The sequence below is a fragment of the Lissotriton helveticus genome, chromosome 4_1, assembly GCF_964261635.1.
Source record: "Lissotriton helveticus chromosome 4_1, aLisHel1.1, whole genome shotgun sequence".
In the NCBI taxonomy this organism is placed as follows: Eukaryota; Metazoa; Chordata; class Amphibia; order Caudata; family Salamandridae; genus Lissotriton; species Lissotriton helveticus.
Genome location: NC_136063.1, coordinates 1,902,933,503 through 1,902,955,223, shown reverse-complemented (window position 1 = coordinate 1,902,955,223; position 21,721 = coordinate 1,902,933,503). Strand labels below are relative to the sequence as shown.

At 42.6% G+C, this 21,721-nt stretch overlaps 1 protein-coding gene across 4 annotated transcripts in view; it reads right to left on the bottom strand.

Annotated features, from left to right (window-relative positions):
* STK26 (serine/threonine kinase 26) overlaps positions 1 to 20,973 on the bottom strand; it is a 179,552-nt gene extending 158,579 nt beyond the window's left edge. Inside the window, exon 1 of one of the 4 annotated variants that reach the window (XM_078688551.1) lies at positions 20,435 to 20,973. In XM_078688551.1, the coding sequence (XP_078544677.1) occupies positions 20,435 to 20,476 (42 nt within the window). In that variant the 5' untranslated portion in view covers positions 20,477 to 20,973. The remainder of the gene's footprint in view (positions 1 to 20,434) is intronic. The other 3 variants (XM_078688548.1, XM_078688550.1, XM_078688549.1) reach the window with 3 other exon arrangements.
* Positions 20,974 to 21,721: the final 748 nt, after the last annotated feature.

The window sequence follows — 21,721 nt, the reverse complement described above, 5'->3', positions numbered from 1 at the left end:
TAATCTGTGAGATTCTATGTAACAAAATACCCATCTAGATTAATAGAGCAAGAACAATCCACACAAATACCTACTGCCTATATATGCTTTTCACGATAAAGACATTAGGCGTAGTGCCTTTAGGAGAGCATTTCATAACAAACAGATCAGGCCTAAAGCCATGAGCATTGGCTTGCTACTTTAATCAACTCAGTCTTGCTGGATCCAGTAGGATCTTAGCCACAAGCCAAAATGTGGAATACAAGCAGTCTTAAGTGAAAGCCCACATTTTGAGCATAACCGAATCCTGTACTCAGGGCAAACAGCACGAGGGTGGAGCCTAAACCCCTCTCTCAGCACTATGCTAAAAACTCTTCATTGTTGATCATGCAAGGTTAGGAAACCGCTGTACTGTCAAGCCAGACCTAAAAATCCATGTAGATTAATGTAGCCCTGAGTATCCCCATTCTGCTCTCTAACAAAAAAATTCCACTCTGAAGTCTCAAGTTAATGGAGGATGGGTAGGGCGATAGGACAGCAATACAGGACTGCCATCCTCCAATCCGTACTCCTGCCGTAGAAAATCAATACAAATTAGCTAATTATCCAAGCCACTATAAACAGCATTAGAATGCCATGTGTGTGCCCCGAAAATTCAAGCTCATCCAGCCATCCTACGGTAGGCGCAGGAAGCTGGAAAAACTAAATAATCACAGCTGCACAGAGGGGGTGTACTTCTGAGGAAGCACACTAATTCTGCCCAATAAAAACATGTACTCCTGGCTACCAACATGTGGACAGAGCCAAAGAATATCTCCATAGTACTCTTGAAAGCGCATTTTTAGGTTGATCACATTACGACTAGGTCAACCAGACATGGAAAGTAAGATCAGATTACCTTGAACTAATAGAATCCCTGGGTAATTTCTGCATAAGAGCAGGGCTGATATTCCACAGCCGAATATAAATTGGCCTATAAATCTTACAAATAATTCGGAAAAGACGAGGAATTTCCACATATCTTTAAGGAATTTTAAAGGTATTTTGCTCTGGATTGTGAAAAACTCCGCTCAACCAGGAAACCAACAAGTTCACTTCTGTTTTATAGAATTTTCAAGTACAAATTGTTGAATTAAGAATGGTCTTAAGCAGAAACATTGAAACTCGAGATCCAGATTACTCAAGGTACCAAATAACTGGTATGGCTCTCTATCCACGCACTATGGAGGCTTGTACTAAATTGGCTGGGATGGTGAGGAATCTGAAAATACTGTAAGAATTATAGTTCTAAGCAGGGAGTGGCAGCACGTGATGGGTTGGGCACATCCAAAGGCAATGTGTAATAGGGGTTGGCCACCCAAGTCATGCTAGGCACAAGTGGTCTGTCTGCAGGTCCAACAATGACCCTGGCTGCAAACACTTGAATGCTATGCGCATCAGGTGTTTGAAATTAAGTACATCATAAAAAAAACTATGAAATTCACTGAAAAGAGTAGTTAAAACTGACTTATGGTTTTGGCTCTGTTGAGCAAAATTAATGAAGTATCACCTGTGTACATTAATGGATGAAGAACTATCCAAAGCTGAAACCACGAAGATGCAGATCCGGACTACTCAATATTTCAATTATTTGGTAAGGGTCTCTTTGAACAAGTTATGAAAACTAGTCAGAAACTGGCTAGGGAGGTGCAGAATATAGGAATACTGGTCAATGGCTAACTTCTGCTGCTGACAGCCAAAGGTCATGGACAACAAGGCTTGGCCTGGGTTGGTGCAGACATAGCTGAAAGAAAATCCCTGTGGTCAACCCCTGCTGCACATGACTACAGGTCGTGCGCAGAAGGAGGTTGAAATGAAATGCATCACAAAAAAAATGAACTTCAATTAAAAATTTCAAAAAGTGAGTTATGGTTCTGGCTCAGACATGCAAAACCAGTGAAATTTACCAGTTAGGTTTACCAACGCACATAACACGGCATATCTCTATCTACCCACCATTTTCAAATCCGCAGGGCTATTAAGAGAACCATATGGCAGGAGGCGCAAGGTATGGCGTGTGTTCAGGCCAATTTTAATGATTTTGGTGAGAGACATGTTTACACAGTCTCAGTTCACCAGTGTGTAGTTATAGATAGATCAGATTTATAGGAAGAGCTTCTTTTGGTTTTACTAATAACTATGAGGCACCTTCATAAATGCTCACAAAACGTTCCTTCCTTTGTATCGCGCGATCTGATTGGCAGGCCAAAACATGAAGGGAAATAATGTTGCCATCATTTCAGGCCCCAGTCCCAGTGTCCCATATTTATAAAAGAATGGAGATAAAAGTAGGCAGGTATGGGCAGACACCGCCCTCCCTCAGGATATTGCATGCTAGTCTGTCACATTTTGCGGCTGCAAAGCTATAAAATTGTGTAAAAATGTATATTTTCATCTCAAGTAGTGGGCTCAATTGAAACAAACTGGCTTGCTGCGGGGGGTGGGCTTCTTTCAAGTAGCCGACTCCAACATAAAAGGTTCTATGACATTATTTTGCAATGGCAGAGAGCTTTCAAAAATAAACACAATATTCAATGTAAGGCATCATGAGTTCTATGTACAGAGTTTAAATTTCTCTCTTGATATGCCACAACTATATCTTTATAAACTTTCTGTAAATGATGGGCAAAAGCAATCTTGCATCCACTAACAAACGTGCGTGCTTCCCCACAACGGAGTACTAATAAACAACAGAAGATGCTTGTGCTAGTCAATTAAACGTAAAAACCTTTTTTATCCAAAACATTGGAATCAAACCTAATGTTTTTTATTTTCTTTTTGTTCATTTATTTTGCTCAGTGTTTCTTTTCCACATATTATTATTTTACATTTGGCAAACTTTTCAATTTTTCGGACCTTATGTACAAAACCTAAACATTAATATTTACAAAACAAATTACCAACAAAATCATTCAGACTTTCAAACATACTCCACTCATACCATTACAGATAAAAATACAGCTGGAATTATAATGTTCACAGCAAAGCCATATAACATCTGTTGTCTCAAAAGAGAAAATTCAATCTTATATTTAATCCTTTAGTTTGTTCAGTCTTTTTTCAAAGGCTATTAACAGTCTACACGTTTCGAACTCGCGCCAATTTACAGAGTTCTCATCAGGACCATAGTCTATAAAAGAGGAGAAAACCTTGCTTTAAAGCAATGTTCTTTCTTAGTGTCTACAAGCTGAGCACTTCACTCCTACTCGCCTCCTTATCTTACCTCTTTTTGAATCAGAGTATAGGGAATTGGCAGTGTCCCCGATGAGTGATCAAATTCTAAGGCAGAAAAATACAATGCACAACATCACACTCAACTTATATACCACTGGCAGCTCAATTCATTCACTTCATCATGTTGTTATCCCACTTACTTTTAAACTGTGGGCGGGGGTCTAAGGCTTGATAATTTATGCAGCCTGGCTCTCTACCAAAGAAAACGGAACTAGTGAGTATTAAGTTCTCGTGTCCATGTTACTCAATATTTACAAACACCAATGGTTGTATGTACCTGGATTTTGGCAGACAGCTTTTGATGTCCGGGGTCCAGTGCTCCCGCCTGCAAAGAATGGCCAGACGAGTCAAAATTAGTAAACGGGGTCTGGAGCGTTTTCCGGGGGGGAAAACAATCTTAATGTACAAAAGCGATTACCTTAACAGGTCGGGGCAACGAGCATTGAATGCAATCTTTCCTCGGTGTAAACACCGCGTTCAGAGTAGCGTTGACTTCCGGTTTTGCCAAGGATCACGGGAGATGTAGTCCTGAGCGTGTGCTGTCCCTTAAATCAACCGATGATATTTCTACTATCAATAATAAGTGGCGGCATGTTATTTCTTTAGCCTTTCAATATATTTACTATTCCGAAGTGTTGAAATTGTAGCTCATTCCAGGAGTATATTTCTACCGTTTGATGTAAGGATTTTTGTTTTTGGTTTCTTATCTTCAGATTAATCACGCTGGGATGCACCACGTGGGGAATATCAACTTAGATTATTACAGGCCTTGGTCATATGGGTTTCAATGTATGAATCGAGTTCATATGGATTTCTGTGTATGAAACAAGTTCAGTCAAGGATGTTGCATTGAGTGTGGGGTGCATCATGGGTATTGTAGTTCAAACCTCATACGTTGTAATCGCTGGAATTCCCTCAATGCTTCCTCCATCAATAGAATTTCTGTTTGTCAGTTGTGTGGGCATACAACCTCAACCAACACATTTCAGCAGCCTCCTCTTCCAAGGATGCCGCCTGGCTCATATTGCAGACCCAAATTAAAGGGTTTGGGGCATAAATTTATCCTAGTTTGAACAGTTCAGTTAGTTCATTCAGTCCCTCTATTGCAGAATTAAATTTCACTATCAACATTGCTTCCCTTCTCGAGAGCTTGGCTTCTAGGTCGCCACCTCTCACTTCGTTATCCACTTTTTAAATCACTGTCCAGATTAAATCTGTTTCTTTATGATTGTTTTCAAGCCAGTGGTTAACAAGGGGTGCTGATACCACATTTTTAATTCTCGATTTGTGCTGTTGGATCCTGGTTCGCACCTCTTGACTGGTTTTCCCGATGTACAGTTGGTTGCAGGGACATATTATTCCATATATGACGAACCGAGATTTACAATTCGTGAATGTGTCATGCTTCCACTTTATGTTTCTGTATTCAAACAGATTTCCTTCCTTTGTTGTATCACAACATGAACAACCCACCACATCTGTGGTGTCCTTGAATGGGCGGTAAACCCAACAATGATCTTAAATCTGGATTTTTATCTTTTTGTGGCAGTGCCGCTCTTACTAATTGGTTGGCGATGCTAGAGTTCTTTTTGAGTGCAAATAACGGCTCTTCTTTAAATGATGCATCCAAATTTCTCAGTAGATGCCAATTCTTCTTGACTAGCTTTTTCAGTGCATTTGAGTTAGGACAAAACGTGGACACAAACACCATTCTCTCAGTTTCTTTTTTTGTTTTCCTTTCCAATAAGCTTTCCCGCGGTGTCCACCATGCTCTTTTAAGGGACTTTTTCAATAGTTTTTTCGGGTATCCTCGCTCTAACAGATTGTTTGTAAGATTCTCTGCATGTCTCAAATACTCATCCTTATATTGGCAATTCCTTTGAATTCTTAAATATTGCCCATAAGGGAGGTTATCTTTGATGCTCCGAGGGTGGTTGCTTTTAAAATGAAGGGATTTATTGCGGTCCGTTGTTTTTTTGTATAGTGTTGTCACTAATCCACCTTCAGAAGGGTATACCTCCACATCTAAAAATGGCATCTTTTTCCGAGAATGTTCCATACTAAATTTAATAGTTGGCACTTTGTTTATCCAGCCGTGAAATTTCATCAACTCTTCCTCTGTCCCTGTCCAGACGAAAAGAATATCGTCAATGTAACGATACCAATTGTTAATCCATTGGGAGAATGGATTGTCCTGATAGATAAAGGTATCCTCATATTTCGACATGAATAAGATTGCTAATTCTGGGGCAAAAGGGCAGCCCATCGCCATGCCACCTGTTTTGAAAGAAAAAATCTCCATTGAAATTAAAATAATTCCTTTTGAGTGCAAATTCCGCTAGCCTTAGAATAAAAGAAGTCGGTATTTGATGGGGTCTTTTTCTCTCTTCTAGAAATGCTTCTAACACATAGATACCCTCTTCTTGTGGGATCTGTGTGTATAAGGACGTGATGTCCATTGTCACCATCCAGTGGGTGTCAGCATTGAATTCGATTGTCATCAATTTATTTATAAAATCTGTAGTGTCCTGTACAAATGACTTAACTTGTGGTAGGAAGGGTTTCAGAAAGAAATCCACAAACTTGGAAATGGGTTCTAGTAAGGATTGGCAACCTGAAACAATTGGTCGTCCCGGGGGTGTTTTTTCATCTTTATGTATCTTTGGTAAGACATAAAATATCAGAGTTCTCGGATGTTTGATTTTTAGATACTCCATCTCTTTTTTGCCCAGGAAACCCAATGCGAAACCCTCAATGATTTTGTGTAATTCCTGTTTTAGTTCGAATGTTGGGTCCTTGTTAATTTTCCGGTAACATGCCTAATCATTACCCCACAACGGAAGGCATTAGAGATGAAAGTTGTGTAAGAGGCTAGCCCAGCCACGGAGTTCTTCCACCACACATAGGTCATAGCAAATTAAGGAACGGTGCAGCTGTGAAAAAAATGCAGGGCAGTAGTCCATGCCCTGCAGACGTCAGCAGGGATGGAAAAGGTACTCAAAAGTTTTTCTGTCGTTAAAAGAAACAGGTGGGGATTGTAGAAGAAGATATTTCCACATCCAATGCATAAAAGTGAAGTAACTTCTCCAAGAAGGTCAAAGGAGAGACAGTGACATTTTCAAATGAGTGGATCCTCGAAGGAAAAAGAAAACTCACGGACAGGGACAGAGCTGAGGAAGAGATGAGTTAATGTGCATGAACACCTAAGAAGCACTACACAATATGTATAGGGAGAGGGTGTGGCTAAATGGCTAGGGCAGCCAACTTCGAAGCTGGGGAGCTAGGTTCAAGTCTGGCAAGAGGCTCAAACATCCAGGCGATTTTAGGCAAATCACTAAATCACCCTGTGTATAAAAATGAATGTGTACATCTGTAATGCAACAGGTGCGCAAGTAAAGGGCTCCGATACCTTTGGGTCAAGTTCGCGCTATACAAAACTGCAACAACAAGAAAGTATAAAATAGGAGGTATGGGTAGTCACCACGGAAACCAGAAAAAGCAAGATTCACCGTTAAAATCAAAACCTCGCAATCAGAAGGGAGGCTGAAAGCAACGTAGCATAAAAAGAGAAGATGGAGATTATCAATGAAGAAGATCACTGTGGTCTTCCAGCAGTGCACCACTGTCCCCTTTCTCAACCTGGAATTAACAGTTTAGAAATTTGAGAGCATGAATAGATCTGACCATGCATGTTCTTGAAAATCCTGCTTTGGCTTGAGAGAAAAAACACTGGCAAGCCCAAAAGCTCTGGCCTCTTGATGTTAATGCATATAACCACAGACATACACAAATGCTGCTTGAAAGTGCTGCAAGCACAATATCTATTGTGGTCAACATGAGCTTAATAATTCACAGGAGCCATAATCCAGCTGGCCAACTACTACCAACCAATGTCAGCCCACTATTAAAAAGAATTAAATGGGGCCCGGTTTGTAAAGCCCGGTATTTAAGATGGAAATAAACTTCCACCAGCTCTGGGGAATAAATCTTACCTAGTTCAGAAACACTGGGGGTTGCGCAGCAATAATAACAAAGCTGCATTCAGCCCTAACATCCAATCAGCCCATAGAGGGACGACCACACAGTCATTGCGCACTTAGGAGGGGGCAAGTTACTCCTCCCTGCCCTGCTCCGAGAGCAGAGCAGCCCGCCCACAAAAGAAACATAAAATGATAATAAAGTTATTTTGTTTCTATTTATAAGTTTTATAGATGGCTAGACCCAAAGGTATCAGAGCATTTACATGATTGTGAAAAAATACGGCACATAAGGAACGCAATAACATATCAAGTGAGACTCAATCGATAATACTACACAAAGAAGAAAAAAAACAAGAGAACAATTGGAGAGGATCTCAGACAGCATAAGCAGACAAAAGCAGACTATGACAGGGTCTAGTCCTGTACAAGAGATAATTAACCAAATTCAGTAATATAAGAGTCCAAATATTTGCTGGGGTATTTCAGGTCTCTTTTGAAGCAAGGGAAGGAGGGGGTGCATCAAAGATTGATAGGTTGAGAGTTCCATATGCTCGGAGCATTTCCGGAAAAAAAAAGCAAGACTTGGTTGCTGATTTTTTTTTTTAGATTGAGAGGTAGGAGCAAAAGTGTGTTGGAGCTTTTCAAAGAACGAGTGGTCCCTACTTCCTTAAGCTTGTTTTCTATGTAGTTGGGCGTATGTGAGTGAAGGGCTTTGTGGATGAAACAGTCTTGTAAGTACATCTTCCTTCGGTTGAGGATCTTGAGGGCAGGAGTGATGTGTTCAAACAGTTTAACATCTGTAATGAGCCAGGCTGCCATATTTAAAACTGATCTAATGGAGGCAAGGTGAGTTTTTGGCGTCCCAGTGAGAATGGCATTACCATAGTCCAGTTTGGAAAGGACCAGAGATTGAACCACAATTTTGAAATCAGAGGGAATGAACGGTTTAAATTTCTTGAGTTGTTTTAGTGTGTAAAGCGCTCCTTTTGCCATAATTTTGAAATCAGAGGGAATGAACGGTTTAATTTTCTTGAGGTGTTTTAGTGTGTAAAGCGCTCCTTTTGCCATATTGTTGATGTGCTCTTTCATTGACATATTGTCCAGGAAGAAGCCAAAGGACTTTGCGGAGTTTAACAGAATGAGTGAGCAATTTAAAGCATTCAGGTTGCAGTGCCATTTGTGGATTGGTAGGTGGTTGCTTTTGTGTGAGAATAGAATGATTTCTGTTTTCATGGGTTAAGCTTTAAGTGATAAAAACAAGATTGTAACTTGTTCGGTGTGGCGTTGAGATGTCGAATGTTAGCTTGGGCATTAAAGCAAAAACACTTAGAGGAAGAGTTGAAACACATGCTCAGTGTTGGCACCAAGCAAGCCAGGGCTACGTCAAAAGCTTTGCAAGCAAAACCACAGGCAAGGTGCACGCCGTCCCAGCTGAAAAATGGGTTGTTCACGTATCAAACCTTTACATAAACCCCATTAAAACAAGGGTCACCAAAAAAAAAAACTCACTTGCTAATGCCATAGATGGTCTGCAGGACAACCCAAGTGTAGTCACCTAAAAGGGGAAATTACGTATTCTGAATTAAATCATGATGGATCGAGCCCAAACTGCCTACCTGCGAGTACTTTCAAGGAAGATCTGGCATTATGGGCACCTTACATACACAACCTTTTTAACAAATGTATTCTGCTGTCTGCCATCCCGGAATCATGGAAAGGCTCCATTCTGCATTCAGGTGAGCCAACACTTCACCTGAAAATTACAATCTAATAGCCCTACTGGATGTAGATGCAAAGGCCTTTGCGAAGATACTCTTACATGAGCTGGATTAATGATAACATCATCCCATGCTTTCAGACTGGGTTCTTGCTGAATGCCTTAATGGACAATGTGATAGCTCTTTCCTATCTGGGGTGAAGGTCACTGAAGAATCCACTACCCCGCTCTAGGTCTGTTTTCTTTATTACAGCGCTGTGTTCCACGTAATGGATCGCAACCCACTTTGGGCAGAACTTGCGGATTGGGAAATACCAAGGTACTCCTGGCTGCTATCACAGGGTTGTACACAGACATCTGGGTCCAGATTAAGGTAACTCAAACCCATGCCACAACAAAAACACATACAAATAAAGATCAAAGCAGGGAGCTTTCCAAATCAATGCCTTACAGACAATCAACAGGCATGGATGGCCTCACAGCTACTTGAAGAGTACCAGAGAACCGCCCCCCCCACTCAAAGGGAACTTGAGCCACCTTGCAATGGCTCTCTGTGTTGTCAGCGGCAACAACTGGGAAGAATGCATTGGGGTCTCCCTGCTCTTCAGAGACCAAGTGACACTTGACAGCTGTCACACTTGCTCCTGTGTCTCGGAGAGCCTCCACTCTATGGCCTTTGATGGTCACCCCCTGCCTGTGTTTTTTAGTGTTCTCAGGCAGCTGAGTTTTAGGGACCATCTCAGTCTCCTAATGAGACAAGGGACATTTCTGCGGGACCCCACCCACCTTGGGCACCCACCTCCTACCCACCCAGGGCTACACTGGCCATCTGACTGGGTGGTGCACGGGATGGCACATACGGTCCTTTCTGAGGACACTGGGGATCATGCCAACTGTGTCTCACCTGCTTACACTGAAAGCAGGTAACAGGCCCCCTATGAACAGGTTTACCTGTCGGGGGTCGTGACTTCTTTTCAGGGGGAGGCTGGGAACCCTTACCTTGGTTCCCTTGGGAATTACTTTGGGGACCTTTTTGGAACTCCCTCTGTTTACCCTTGTCCCCCCACTCTTCTGCTGGGGACCCTGCCCACCCTTGGCGGAGTCTCCCACAAGATCCTTGTGGACCTTGGTACTGACCCAGCAGTCCGCCTCTTCAGCGAGCTTTCTAGGATTAGTCAACTTGCAATCAATAAGGTGCTGGCGTAGCTCTGGAAAATAATTAGCAGACAAGTGCTCCCTGGCAATCTGCTTGCTTGATAACTTTTATTTCGGTCAAAAGACCAAAAAAAGTGCATACAAAATACATCAGCACAAACATTAAAACAATAAATAATCATAAAATGTTTAAGAAAGAATTAAACTAGAAGTTATCGCAATACGAGACAATAAAAACGGTCTATACAGCAATTAAGTTAAAAAGGTTTGTCTCCTACGCGACATGTTGAATAAATAACGAGAAACCACAAACACGATGGGAGGATGAGCATCATGAGTCAATATCCTACAAGCCTGTGTGAAATGCAAAAGTCCCAAGTTCTTGCAAATAGGTGTCAACCAGCTTTTTCGAATTGCGGAATAGGCAGGGCAGAAAAATAATACGTGGGTCACATTCTCAATTTTATAGCTACATGCAGGGCAAACTTCACTGTTAGATTTTGACCATTTAGATGTAAAGGACCTAATGGGAAGAGTGCCATGCCTTAACTGTAAATATAGCTTTCGAGCAACTGGGGGTTCAATTAAATCCATGAATTCCTCAACTTTAGATTCTGGTTTAACTAGGAGGAACTCAGATGTCAACCTGCCCAGTGATGCAGAGCTCATTAATGTTTGGTAGTTTAACATACGTATCTGAGAGAGTTCATTCTTAGATATCCGGAGGCAAAAGATCTCAGGGGTTTCCCACAATTTAGGAAAACCTAAGCGGGTACTAACAGCACTAATGTGCTGGAGCCAGGGGATCTTTTTATTCTTAAGAAGAGACCAAATCTTAGAAAATTCCACTCTGTACGCAGCCAATTCAGGGACAGACCACAGCCTTTTCCAATACATTATTGGTCTAGCACTAGTGATCTCCTCTAATGGCTGCATACCAAAATCAAATCTGAGAGGGATCAGAGGCGTACTAGATGGTAACCCAACTAGGTTTCTAACAAAAGACTGCTCCACCTTTTTGAGATTCGTTATCTGCTTGTGCCCCCAGAGTTCAGCCCCATACGTTGCTGCCAGTCTAGCCTGGTGACAATATATCTCCAAGGCTGGGGACACCGGCCTAAAAGTAGACTCCCTAAAGACTTTGCCTATGCCCCCTGCTAACTGGGATAGCTTAAGTGTAGATTTAGCAATCTGCATGTTCCAATCAAAATTCTCGGTCAAGGTGACACCCAAATAGGCAAATGTTTTAACCCTTTCAAGAGGGGTACCATGTAAAACAGGGTTTGGGCGTACACGCTTAGGGGGGTTAAAAATCATAAACTTTATTTTCCCCAAGTTAATTTCCAATCCCCTAAGGTTGCAAAACTCTACAAAGCCATCAAGTGTTTTTTGAATGCCCGATGATGTTCTAGACAGCAACAAGCTGTCGTCTGCGAACATCAGAGCGGGCACTCTACCTGTAGCCAATTTAGGGGCATCGTTATTAACCACAGCATTCAGATGTTCCACAAGGCCATTTATGTAGAGGCTAAATAGCGTTGGTGCCAACACGCACCCTTGGTGAACTCCTTTTTGAACAGGGAATTGGTCTGTGAGTTCGCCATGCCTACCGCACCTGACCTGGGCAAAATTGTTTGCGTGAAGCCTAGAAAGAATGGCTAACAAATAGGGCGGGAGGCCCAGAAAGAATGGCTAACAAATAGGGCAATCAAATCATAGAGCGTTTGAATATTATCAACATTGCTACCCCTCACCCAACCATATATAGCTCTGCAAAAGAAAGACAAATATTCTACCCAAGTGGTTCCCTCCAGTTTCTTACAATTCCTGAACCTCTGTCTATAGAGCTCTGGAGTTAACCCATACCTTGTCATCAATGCTTCCTTCATGTGGTGATAAGACATCCTCTGCTCACTGGATAGGTCTAACAAAGAATCCCTCCCCTCAGTCAGAAAGCGGCCCCACAATGCCGCTCCCCAATCCTTCTCAGGGACCCGGTGGGCCAACATTGCTATCTCATAGGTTGCAAACCACTGACCAATATCTATACCCTTGTGAAAATCTTTTATGACATCCTTGGGAATATGTACCCTGCCTTCTGAAGGCACAGATGGTGCGCTGCCACCAGAGGGATTGATTTCTAAGCCCTTGATCTCTAACTCCCTCAACATTCTCTCATGCTCCCTTCTCATTCTCTCCCTTTCCAAAGACAATCTTTATTCTGTGTTTCCCTCTGACTCTCCATCTTAAGCTTAGCCATCTCCAGCTTGTGTGCCCTATTTCTCTCCCTGTCTTCCAACTCTCTGGGGGACGGTTTTTTGGAAGAGAGGCTGCTGCCAGGCGGGGACAGCACCCCTCCCCTATCGGGAAACACTGGCCCATCAATTTGCCCATCTGCATCCCCAACAGGCTCCACCACAAGATCAGGGACATTTCTGGCTTCTACCCATGTTCTCAGCGCCTTTTGGTAGTCTTCCTTTTTAGAAATGCCTGGTGTAGCAACTTTCAAATTCCCAGAGATACTTGAGCTGTTTCACAGTGTAGGTTTCCAACCTTTCTTCCTCAAAATCAAGATCCATAGATGTAACAGATGCTGGTTTACCCATCTGTAAAAATTGGGAGTTTTCAGGAAAAAACTAACAGTCCAAGGAAAAAGGATTCTAAAAAGAAAAAGTACCACCTACCTTGTTCAATCTATATACAGATGACTTGGGTGTGGAGTTATTGAATGGAAATATCTTTCCACCTAAACTAGGCCATCATTCAGTATGAGGATGACTCATACACGAATTGGGATAAAGACGACCTGGGTACCCTACATTTGTATAACACCAAGAACTCCCTGGTTCCAAATACTGCAAAAACTAAAGTCCTGGTTTGTGGCCAAAGAGCCAAGAAACCACCTGGAATGGCAGTTGGGCCCTTTAACCCGTTGCGTGCTGCCATCGGCAGGCCAACGGCCGACGCGGCCCCGCCCATTTTGCGGAAGTGCGGCACTGTCGCTAAATCGCGGCAAAGGGGTTAAGTATTATTTATTTTGTATGTATTTATAAAGTTTTATACAGTGCGAACATGACCCATGAGGGTATCAGAGCGCTTTACAATACACAGTTATTAAACAGTAGGTGATTAAGGTAATATACATACATTTGAAATTCGCCATTCAATACAAAAAGAGGTAGACAGTGGTATATGGATAGCATAGGTGGCTAGTAGTCATTTAAGAATTAAAGTCTTAGAATGTGAATATATTAATTAGAAGCATTTTTACTTCTTTTTTGAAGGAGGCGATTCTGCATACATCTGGAGGTAGGTGAGTTCCAAATCTCCGGTGCGATCCCCGAGAATGCTCTGCAACCAGTTCTCTTTTTATGGAAGGATTGTGCTTTCAGTAGTAGTGAACTCTCACTTCGCGATTGTCTGCAACCTCCCAAAAGCTCTAGCTTTTGTGCTAAGTAACTGGGGGTATTGCTATGCAGGGATTTATGGGTCAAGCAGGCGATCTTTAGTTGTATTCTTGCCTCGTAGGGTAGCCATTTCAGAACTTTCAAGGTCGGAGAAATGTGATTATTTCTTTTAGTTCCTGAGACCACTCTGGCCGCAGCGTTAAGAGATGCCCTCAGCGGGGCCAGCTTGTACTTGGGAAGACCGCATAGAGTGGTGCTTCCATAGTCCAATCTTGGTAACACTAGGGCTTGTACCGCCATTTTTAAGTCGGTCTGTGGGAGAATGGGTTTAAGTTTCCTTAGGATACTCATCTGATGATTAGCTCCCTTTGTGGCATTATTAATTTGAGCCTGCATAGTCAAGTGTTTGTCTAGGGTGACTCCTAAGGATTTTGCTGAGTCAGTGATGTGGGGAACGCAGTCAAAGGAAGTTAGCGAGCGTTCGGGGCTAGGGGCTAAGGACTCTGTTAGTCTCTACAGGTACACATCCGCTGAGTTACAAGCGTTAAGACCTACCTCTATGATGTGTCCCCCCGTACCTCTTAATATGACGAAACGAACATCTCGTCTTGGCATCAGTGACCCCGCTAACTTCATTGTAGATCCTGCCCCCAAGTATGCGGTGTTCAAAACTACACCAAGTACAACCTGCAACTTTAGGTGCATTTATTTAAACACCCGCTCCTTGATCAAACATCAGATGGATATATTTCTGTTACTAACCGATACAAAACCGGATATGTTGTTATTAACCGAAACATGGCTCACCCCGGATTCTCTCCCGGATATTTTAGCTGCTTTACCTGCAGACTATTATATTTTGTCAGCAATTCGTCCGGCTGGTAAAGCAGGGGGAGGAGTGGCCATTATTGTTAACAAAAAACATCAACTTAGACAATTATCCTCTTTACTTTTACCCAATGTAGAAAATATAGTTGCTAAATTAGATACTGCTAATGGAACACTTGTAGTGGTCCTATTATACCATCCACCACAAACAATGGCCACATTTCCTTCCATTTTAGCAGAGCAACTGGCTATGCTGGCTACAAACAATTCTAAACTACTTTTGGTTGGGGATTTGAACTTTTGGTTCGATAACACATCATTAGACCCTCAAGCAGCCGAGATGAAGGACCTTCTGAATGACATTAATTTGTTACAACACATTGATACTAAAACTCATCAGAAGGGCCATAGCCTCGACCAAATCTGGTCTTTGAATTTATCAGTATATTCTATCGATATTAAACCTTGCAGCTGGTCTGATCCCTTTAGCATTAGTTTCTCCTTTTGTGTCGATAAAATTACTCAATATAAGCTGCAAACCAGTAATACCACTCGAAAGTGGACTTCTATGGATATGTCAGCTTTTTTAAACTTTTTAATGACTTCTTTACCTTTACAGAGTACTAATGCGGAGATAGCCGATCACAGGCTTAAAGAATGGCTAATCACTGCCATCAATATTTACGCCCCTCTTACTCGCTTTTGTAGCTCTCGAGGCATGGACGCACATAAATGGTTTACGCCGGAGCTAAAAAAATTAAAACTGGAAGTGAGGCAACAAGAGAGAATTTGGCGAACTAACTACTGCCCTCAAGCAAGGGCTACCTATTGCCTAACCAGGAAAGCTTATCAAAAAACTTTACATAATCACAAGACTGCTTATTTCTCTACAAAATTTTTTAATTCTACTAATAAGTCGAAAGAAATTTTCAGGATTGTGACTGAATTATGTAACGATGATAGAACCTCTCCCCCAGTAGTCCCCTCACAAATACTCTGCAATTCTTTGAATGATTTTTTTAGTGAAAAGTTATTATTGATTAAACATAATATATCCAAACTTCCAGCTTGCGCCCCTTTGGATGATATTTTTTTTAATCCTTCAACATTACATTCTTTTCCTCCAATTGATTTAAAAATCTTTTTAGACCTATTGACCAGAGTCAAATCAGGATCTCCTGAGGACGTTTGCCCCCCTCAAATAATGAGAGAAATTGGTCGGGCAATTCCCGACAGCATGATACCACTGCTCAACAATTCTCTTACATCTGGGATAGTCCCAAGTAGTTTCAAGCAGACCTTATTGATTCCCCTCATTAAAAAAATCAGGTATCGATCCTTTAGACCTCACTAATTATCGGCCTATATCACTTTTGCCCTATCTATCTAAGATCTTGGAGGCTCATGTCACCAACAGCCTCTCAAATTTTGTTGAAGATTCTGGTTATTTACAACCTAACCAGGCAGGTTTTCGGCCTGGTCACTCCACTGAGGCAGTAATATTGGCCGTTCAGAACACCTTGAGGTCTAATGCCGATAAAAATTTACATCAAGCCTTGGTGCTTCTGGATTTGTCTGCAGCGTTCGACACGGTTGACTATACCATTCTGGTCAACCATGTCGAACAGGCCGGCCTCCGAGATTCTTCCTTGGCCTGGCTTAAATCTTTCATATCTGAACGCACCCAGTCTGTTCGGCTAGGTTCCTTTACAGCCCCTAAAATTAATTCCTTCTGTGGGGTTCCTCAAGGTTCCTCCTTGTCCCCTTTACTATTTAATTTATATATGCGGCCTCTTTTGTTCTCTTTAAGAGAGCATAAAGTTACTGTATATAATTATGCAGACGACCTGCAGTTGGTTTTTGTATTAAACTCAACCAATGCTGCAGAGAATTTTCAGGCAACCATGACCTTCATTCAGAGTTGGATGTCCTCAAACCATCTTAAATTAAATCCGGGGAAAACAGAACTGATCTTGCCTGGGAAAAGCGAGATTAGTTGGAGCCCACATTTTTGGCCTTCTGACATGGGTCTTCCCCCCAAAAAAATCTCAAACAGTAGAGTTTGGGAGTGACCATCAATGAGGACCTTGCCCTAAAATCTCAGATGGAACGGTAGTTTCTTCTGGATTTTTTCAATTAAGGAAAATAAGAAAAATCGCACATCTCCTTACTGATTCAGCTTTAATCCAGGTAGTCAATGCCCTAGTTCTTTCCCATATTGATTTTTCAAACAGTCTTTATCTGGGTTTACCGATTGGTCAACTTAGAAGACTGCAATACCTGCAGAATCAAGCTGCCAGATTGATCTGCAAGGTTCCTAAATGGGAATCGATTAAATCAGGGCTAGAGAATTTACATTGGCTGCCCGTGGCGCAGAGAGCCACATTTAAAGCTGGTTGTATTATTTTCAAGGCTTTGCAGGGCAAGGGCCCAATGTTTATCAGACAATTGATCGGGAGATATAGTCCCTCACGTAGTTTGAGATCAGCTCATAAAGATCTACTTGAGGTACCCCGATTTAAGAAAAAACGACAGGGAGGTAGCTGTTTTCATTTTCTAGCTGCCTCTTTGTGGAACTCCCTACCTTTGACTTTGAGACAGAGTAAGGACCTCCTTGCCTTTAGAAAGGCATTCAAGACTTTTCTTTTTACACAGGCCTATCTGAAATAGCGACTCTCTTTGGTACCCCTCTGTTATGTTTTTTTATTCTCTCTTCAGCGCCAAGAAGCTTTTGGGCGTATGTGCGCTTTACAAATTTTAAATAACATAACATAACATAACAGATGCTTCATCCTTATGTCTATCTTGGGTGTATGATGGGGGAGGGGGGAGGATGAGAAGGAATTCCGTTTTGTTGGTGTTAAAGCATGAGGTGGTGTAAGTATAAGTACAGCATGCAAATATAATTATGTTGGAGTAAGGATATCAGACACCGGCCAATCCTTTTTGCATGTAAAGGCCCTGGAAGACTTCTTGACTCTTTGGACTCTAGCCTACCATGTTCTTTGATCAACTCGTTGAGGCTGTTTTTATTGAACTGTCTGCGAGCATAAGAAATACTTTGTATCTTTTTTGGTTTTATATTCACAAAGTTTTTGCTTTTATCCTGACCCCTGGCATGTGGCACTTTGGAACTTGACACACAATTTCCTTTTTGGCCACCTCATGTTTCACGGATACAGTGATGTTTCTGCAATATTTGAATGTGTATTTTTTAATACAATATATTGTGTGTTACCATTCTGATGGCATTGTAAAGATTGTAATAATCATACAATAAACTATTGATTGTTATATTAAAGAACTGGTGGCAATATGTATATATTAAAGAACTGGTAACGATATGCCTGGTACGCAGCTCTGCTGTCACGTCAGACCTTAAAAACAACATCGAACTGAAAGAAGGGAGGGGGGCTTAGGGTCTAGTTCATGTTCGCTTGATGTGCAACCCCAATCACAGTCACCGTTAATGGAGGTATTTACTTTTCACAATTTGTCTTTATTATCTCAAGATTTAGTCTCTCTTGGCTACATCGCCTACATTTAGAAAATTCTCTCACATCAACATTTAAGTGCTGTTGGTAAAGCAACATGCCAATAAAAGTTTCAAGAGATACAAAATATTTTTACTATATTCAAATACTGGTGGTAATTAAGGCCAATGTACGGTTCATACCATATCCTCCCTGCAAATGTAAACAAACAAAAAAAAAGAAATTTAAGTCCCAAGTATTTATGGATTTACCACAAACAGGAGGTGCAAAACTGATACACTCTGCAAAAAGCTAAATATCCTGCCCGGTGAGAGCTGTTCAAATTGCTGAGAAAAGCCTGTATCTAAAAACTTGCATGTAAGAGAAATCAGAATGAAAATAAGCAACATGAACACACATTGTGCACGCCAAGCACAAAATGCATGGTGCAGTAACACTGTACTAAAGAACGGAATAGATCTGCTACGAAACTTTTCCGTGGCAAAATAACAGCGTTATATACACCTTTTTTTTAAAATATAAATGATTTACCACTGACAAGTCTTAACGCCGATTCTTTCTAATATTTTGCAGCAACGTTAATGCCACTGCGTCCAGGCATTATTGCTATGTTACCACAGCTCAGCAATACAGTATGATTTATCGCAAAACTAACCTGTAGTTCAAATGCATCTGTCCTATAATAATTCTCTCTTCGCTTATACCCTTTTGGGAGACTTTTAAAAGTAAAAAGTAAAACAAAAAATAGTTCCAGAAACGTGAGCCATGAAGTTACAAATGTCGATATTCTGGTGCTTAAACTAAGCCTTCTGGATTTCAAGCCATGGATGCTGTCTTAAACTGACAGCTGAGCACTGTTTTCCTCTCTGATGTCTTCTGGGTCACTCCCTACAACCGGGTGAGGCTTTTCCAAACCCTATTAGCCTGCATTACGTTTGTCGCCATATATAAAATCCAATAAGGAAGACTGTCTGTCCCCTTATCAATTTGTTAAAGTTGTTTGCCATCGGTCATTTAATGTCAAAATTGAATGTCCAGTTGCAAAAATGGAATTAGAGACAGGATTTTAGATATGGGACTTTATGACACACTCTCCGAAACCGTTCTCTCGACTTATGGCGAACCTTTATTACCACATTAACTACTTTTGGAGACCACACCTCCCAAATAAAAAAATTTTTTAAAAGTGATCCACGGAGTAATGTGTTCATGGCAGTCTGCCTTAACAGAATGGCTTTAGACATTATACGGACACTTTATTAAACAAACAAAAAAAAATCCACGTAAAGGTTCTTAAAATAAATGAGGCTTGGGTTTACCGTTCCACAACAATGAGATAAATGAGAAACCTATGTTGACTAACTAGACCAAATGATTTAAATGCATCTTCTGAAGGTCATTATGTGCTACCAACGCTCGGTTGAATTTTAAGCTTAAAGCTATTCCAAGTCATAAACATGGCGCAATATCTATGGAATGTTAAGAATTACAGCATACAATCTTCAAATTGTCACTACGAAAACCAGTGGGATAGCAATATAGTAAACCTCTATATTAATTAGTCAGACGTGCTAACATAATATAAGCAACTAGTAAGCTATCCTCTATTTACACATGGTTATGACAAACTCAACTTAAAACAACGTGCCACTTTACTAGGATGTATGAAGAAAAAAAAATGGTATGAGGCAGCAAATTACAACGAAGTAAAGCGCTTCCTCAATAGTTGGTGTATTGTGCGAGTGATGATACAGACCATTTCGTAACCAGCAACGACAACGAAGACAGACTCAAGACATAAGCTATGTAATTATGTTCCATAAATAGGGTGCCTGGTAGCTGTCAGAGGCATGCACGCCCCTCTTTGAGAATTCCGTGCCACATACTGCATGTGCAGAAAACCTTGAATTGTGCAAGCGTCTGAAGCAATGCGGGCAATGAGCCCTTGCCACTACGTGCAGCGGTGACCTCTCTAAATGTCAGCAATGCGCACTTAAGGGGCATGGCCAGTGCCCGCTATCCTCACATCGGTACACCTCCCTGCAAAACGGGTTGTACCTGGGGATTGTGCTCTCTTACTGTATGTCGATAAAAATGTAAATTGACCACTCAGGCCACAAACGATCCCAGTGCTGAGACCACGCCCTCTGCAGATCCACCTGGGTTCCCCCTGAGCACAGCCTTTTGCCACATCTCCCTCTCGTGCTCTACAAACACAGCAAACTGTCTCCCCAGTTATTCCCCCTGAGCCCCTCCTCACACCCAAGGCACATCGCCGAAGCACTCCAGACCAATACCGGCATCCCCAAACACCTCCCCGTAGGTGTACTAACACCTCCCTGTAGGTAGGTGTACAGGCACTCGCTTCCTTTTCTGTAGTCTATGCTCTCCCGGGATACTGCGCCGCCCCGGCCCCTTCTTGATCTACTGTCGCTAGTAGCTCTCTCCACCCGTGCCAGCGGGTACACTTTGAGCCCTTGCCCACACCTATGCACTGCCAGTGACCCCCTGCCTTCTCGCTTCCTTGTCTGAGACTCCTCCGACAGGTGGATGTTGGCCTCTGCGGCCGGCAACGAAACCTCTTCCGGGCCAGGGGCTCACCTGCATCCCGGGCACCTGCACTGCCACAGGGGAGTGCGCCATGGCGGCGGTGCGTTTCTACGGCCCTCAGCTCCTCGGCAGCGCGGTCACTCCAGGCCCATGCTCCGCCGAGCGACAGGGCCTACGGTGCGGGGCCTCGGGCCTGCGCTCCCCGGCTTCCTCGACCTCGGGCAGGGCCTGCTCCCACAGCCTCTCCGGCCTGCGGCAGGGACGTCGGGGTCCCTCCGGTGCCTCCTTCCGTGCGGCCAGGCAGCGTTGGACGAGGCCGGGGCGCTCCCCCCTCCTGTGCTGACTGCGGCGGGCTCAGAGCGTCATGTCTGCGGCAGCCCCTCAGCCCTCGCGGTGTCAGGAAGCCGAAAACGAAGGTGTCTGAACGGCGGGGAGGAGTCGTCCGGCCACAGGCTCCAAACAAGCTAGAGGCCCGGCGCTTGGACGTCACTCGCTGAGCCCGGCCCAGTGCTCGGTCCCGCCCCTCCGCCAGAGCCACCGAGCTCGACCCCTCTCAGCGCTCTGGAGCACGAACCCCGCCTCCCGAAACCGACAAACACCCGCCTTTCGACTCACACAACTGCAGCTCTTCCGCCACCCAGTCCCCGATCCAAGCCTACCACGAAGCCCTCGTTGTCTAAGCTTGGAACCGCCTCGTTTCGCAACAAAATGGCAAAGCCAATAGTCAGGGTGTAGCATCGTGCAGGTCAGTTTTACAGCAATCGATTTCACAAGTACAGTTGCCACCCTTCGTGACATTGCAGCTGTCCAACACGGCTACCAACAGCGAACTAGGGGGGCTGGGGGTGCTGACCCCCCCCCCCGGAAATCCTTGCAGAACTTCAAAGGAGAATGATCAATAAAGAGGCCCTACATTAAAAAAAAAAGTTTTAAAGAACACGTTTGTTTGAATCTTCTAATGCAAATTAAAAATGCATAGGAAGTAATCCATTTGATTCTTATAAAGCAACTAAGTAATTTATTTATTTATTTATGCATTTTTATATCGCGCGGACTTTACCTAAAGGTGAAAGAGCGCTTCACAATAGGAACAGAACTGATACATGAGAACATTACAAGTGAGCAAATTACAAAAGCAAACGTTACATTACATGAGGCAAAAGTGACAATCGTGAGCCAACAAAATACAAGAGGTAGCAAATGGTGCATTACAGGAGGAAAAAAAAATGGGAAGGAGGAAAGACGGAAAGGGAGTGGTGTAAGATTCATGAGATATATACACAGGTGTCTGATTACAGCAATTGATAAATAATTAAATGTACAGCAAGCAGTATATAA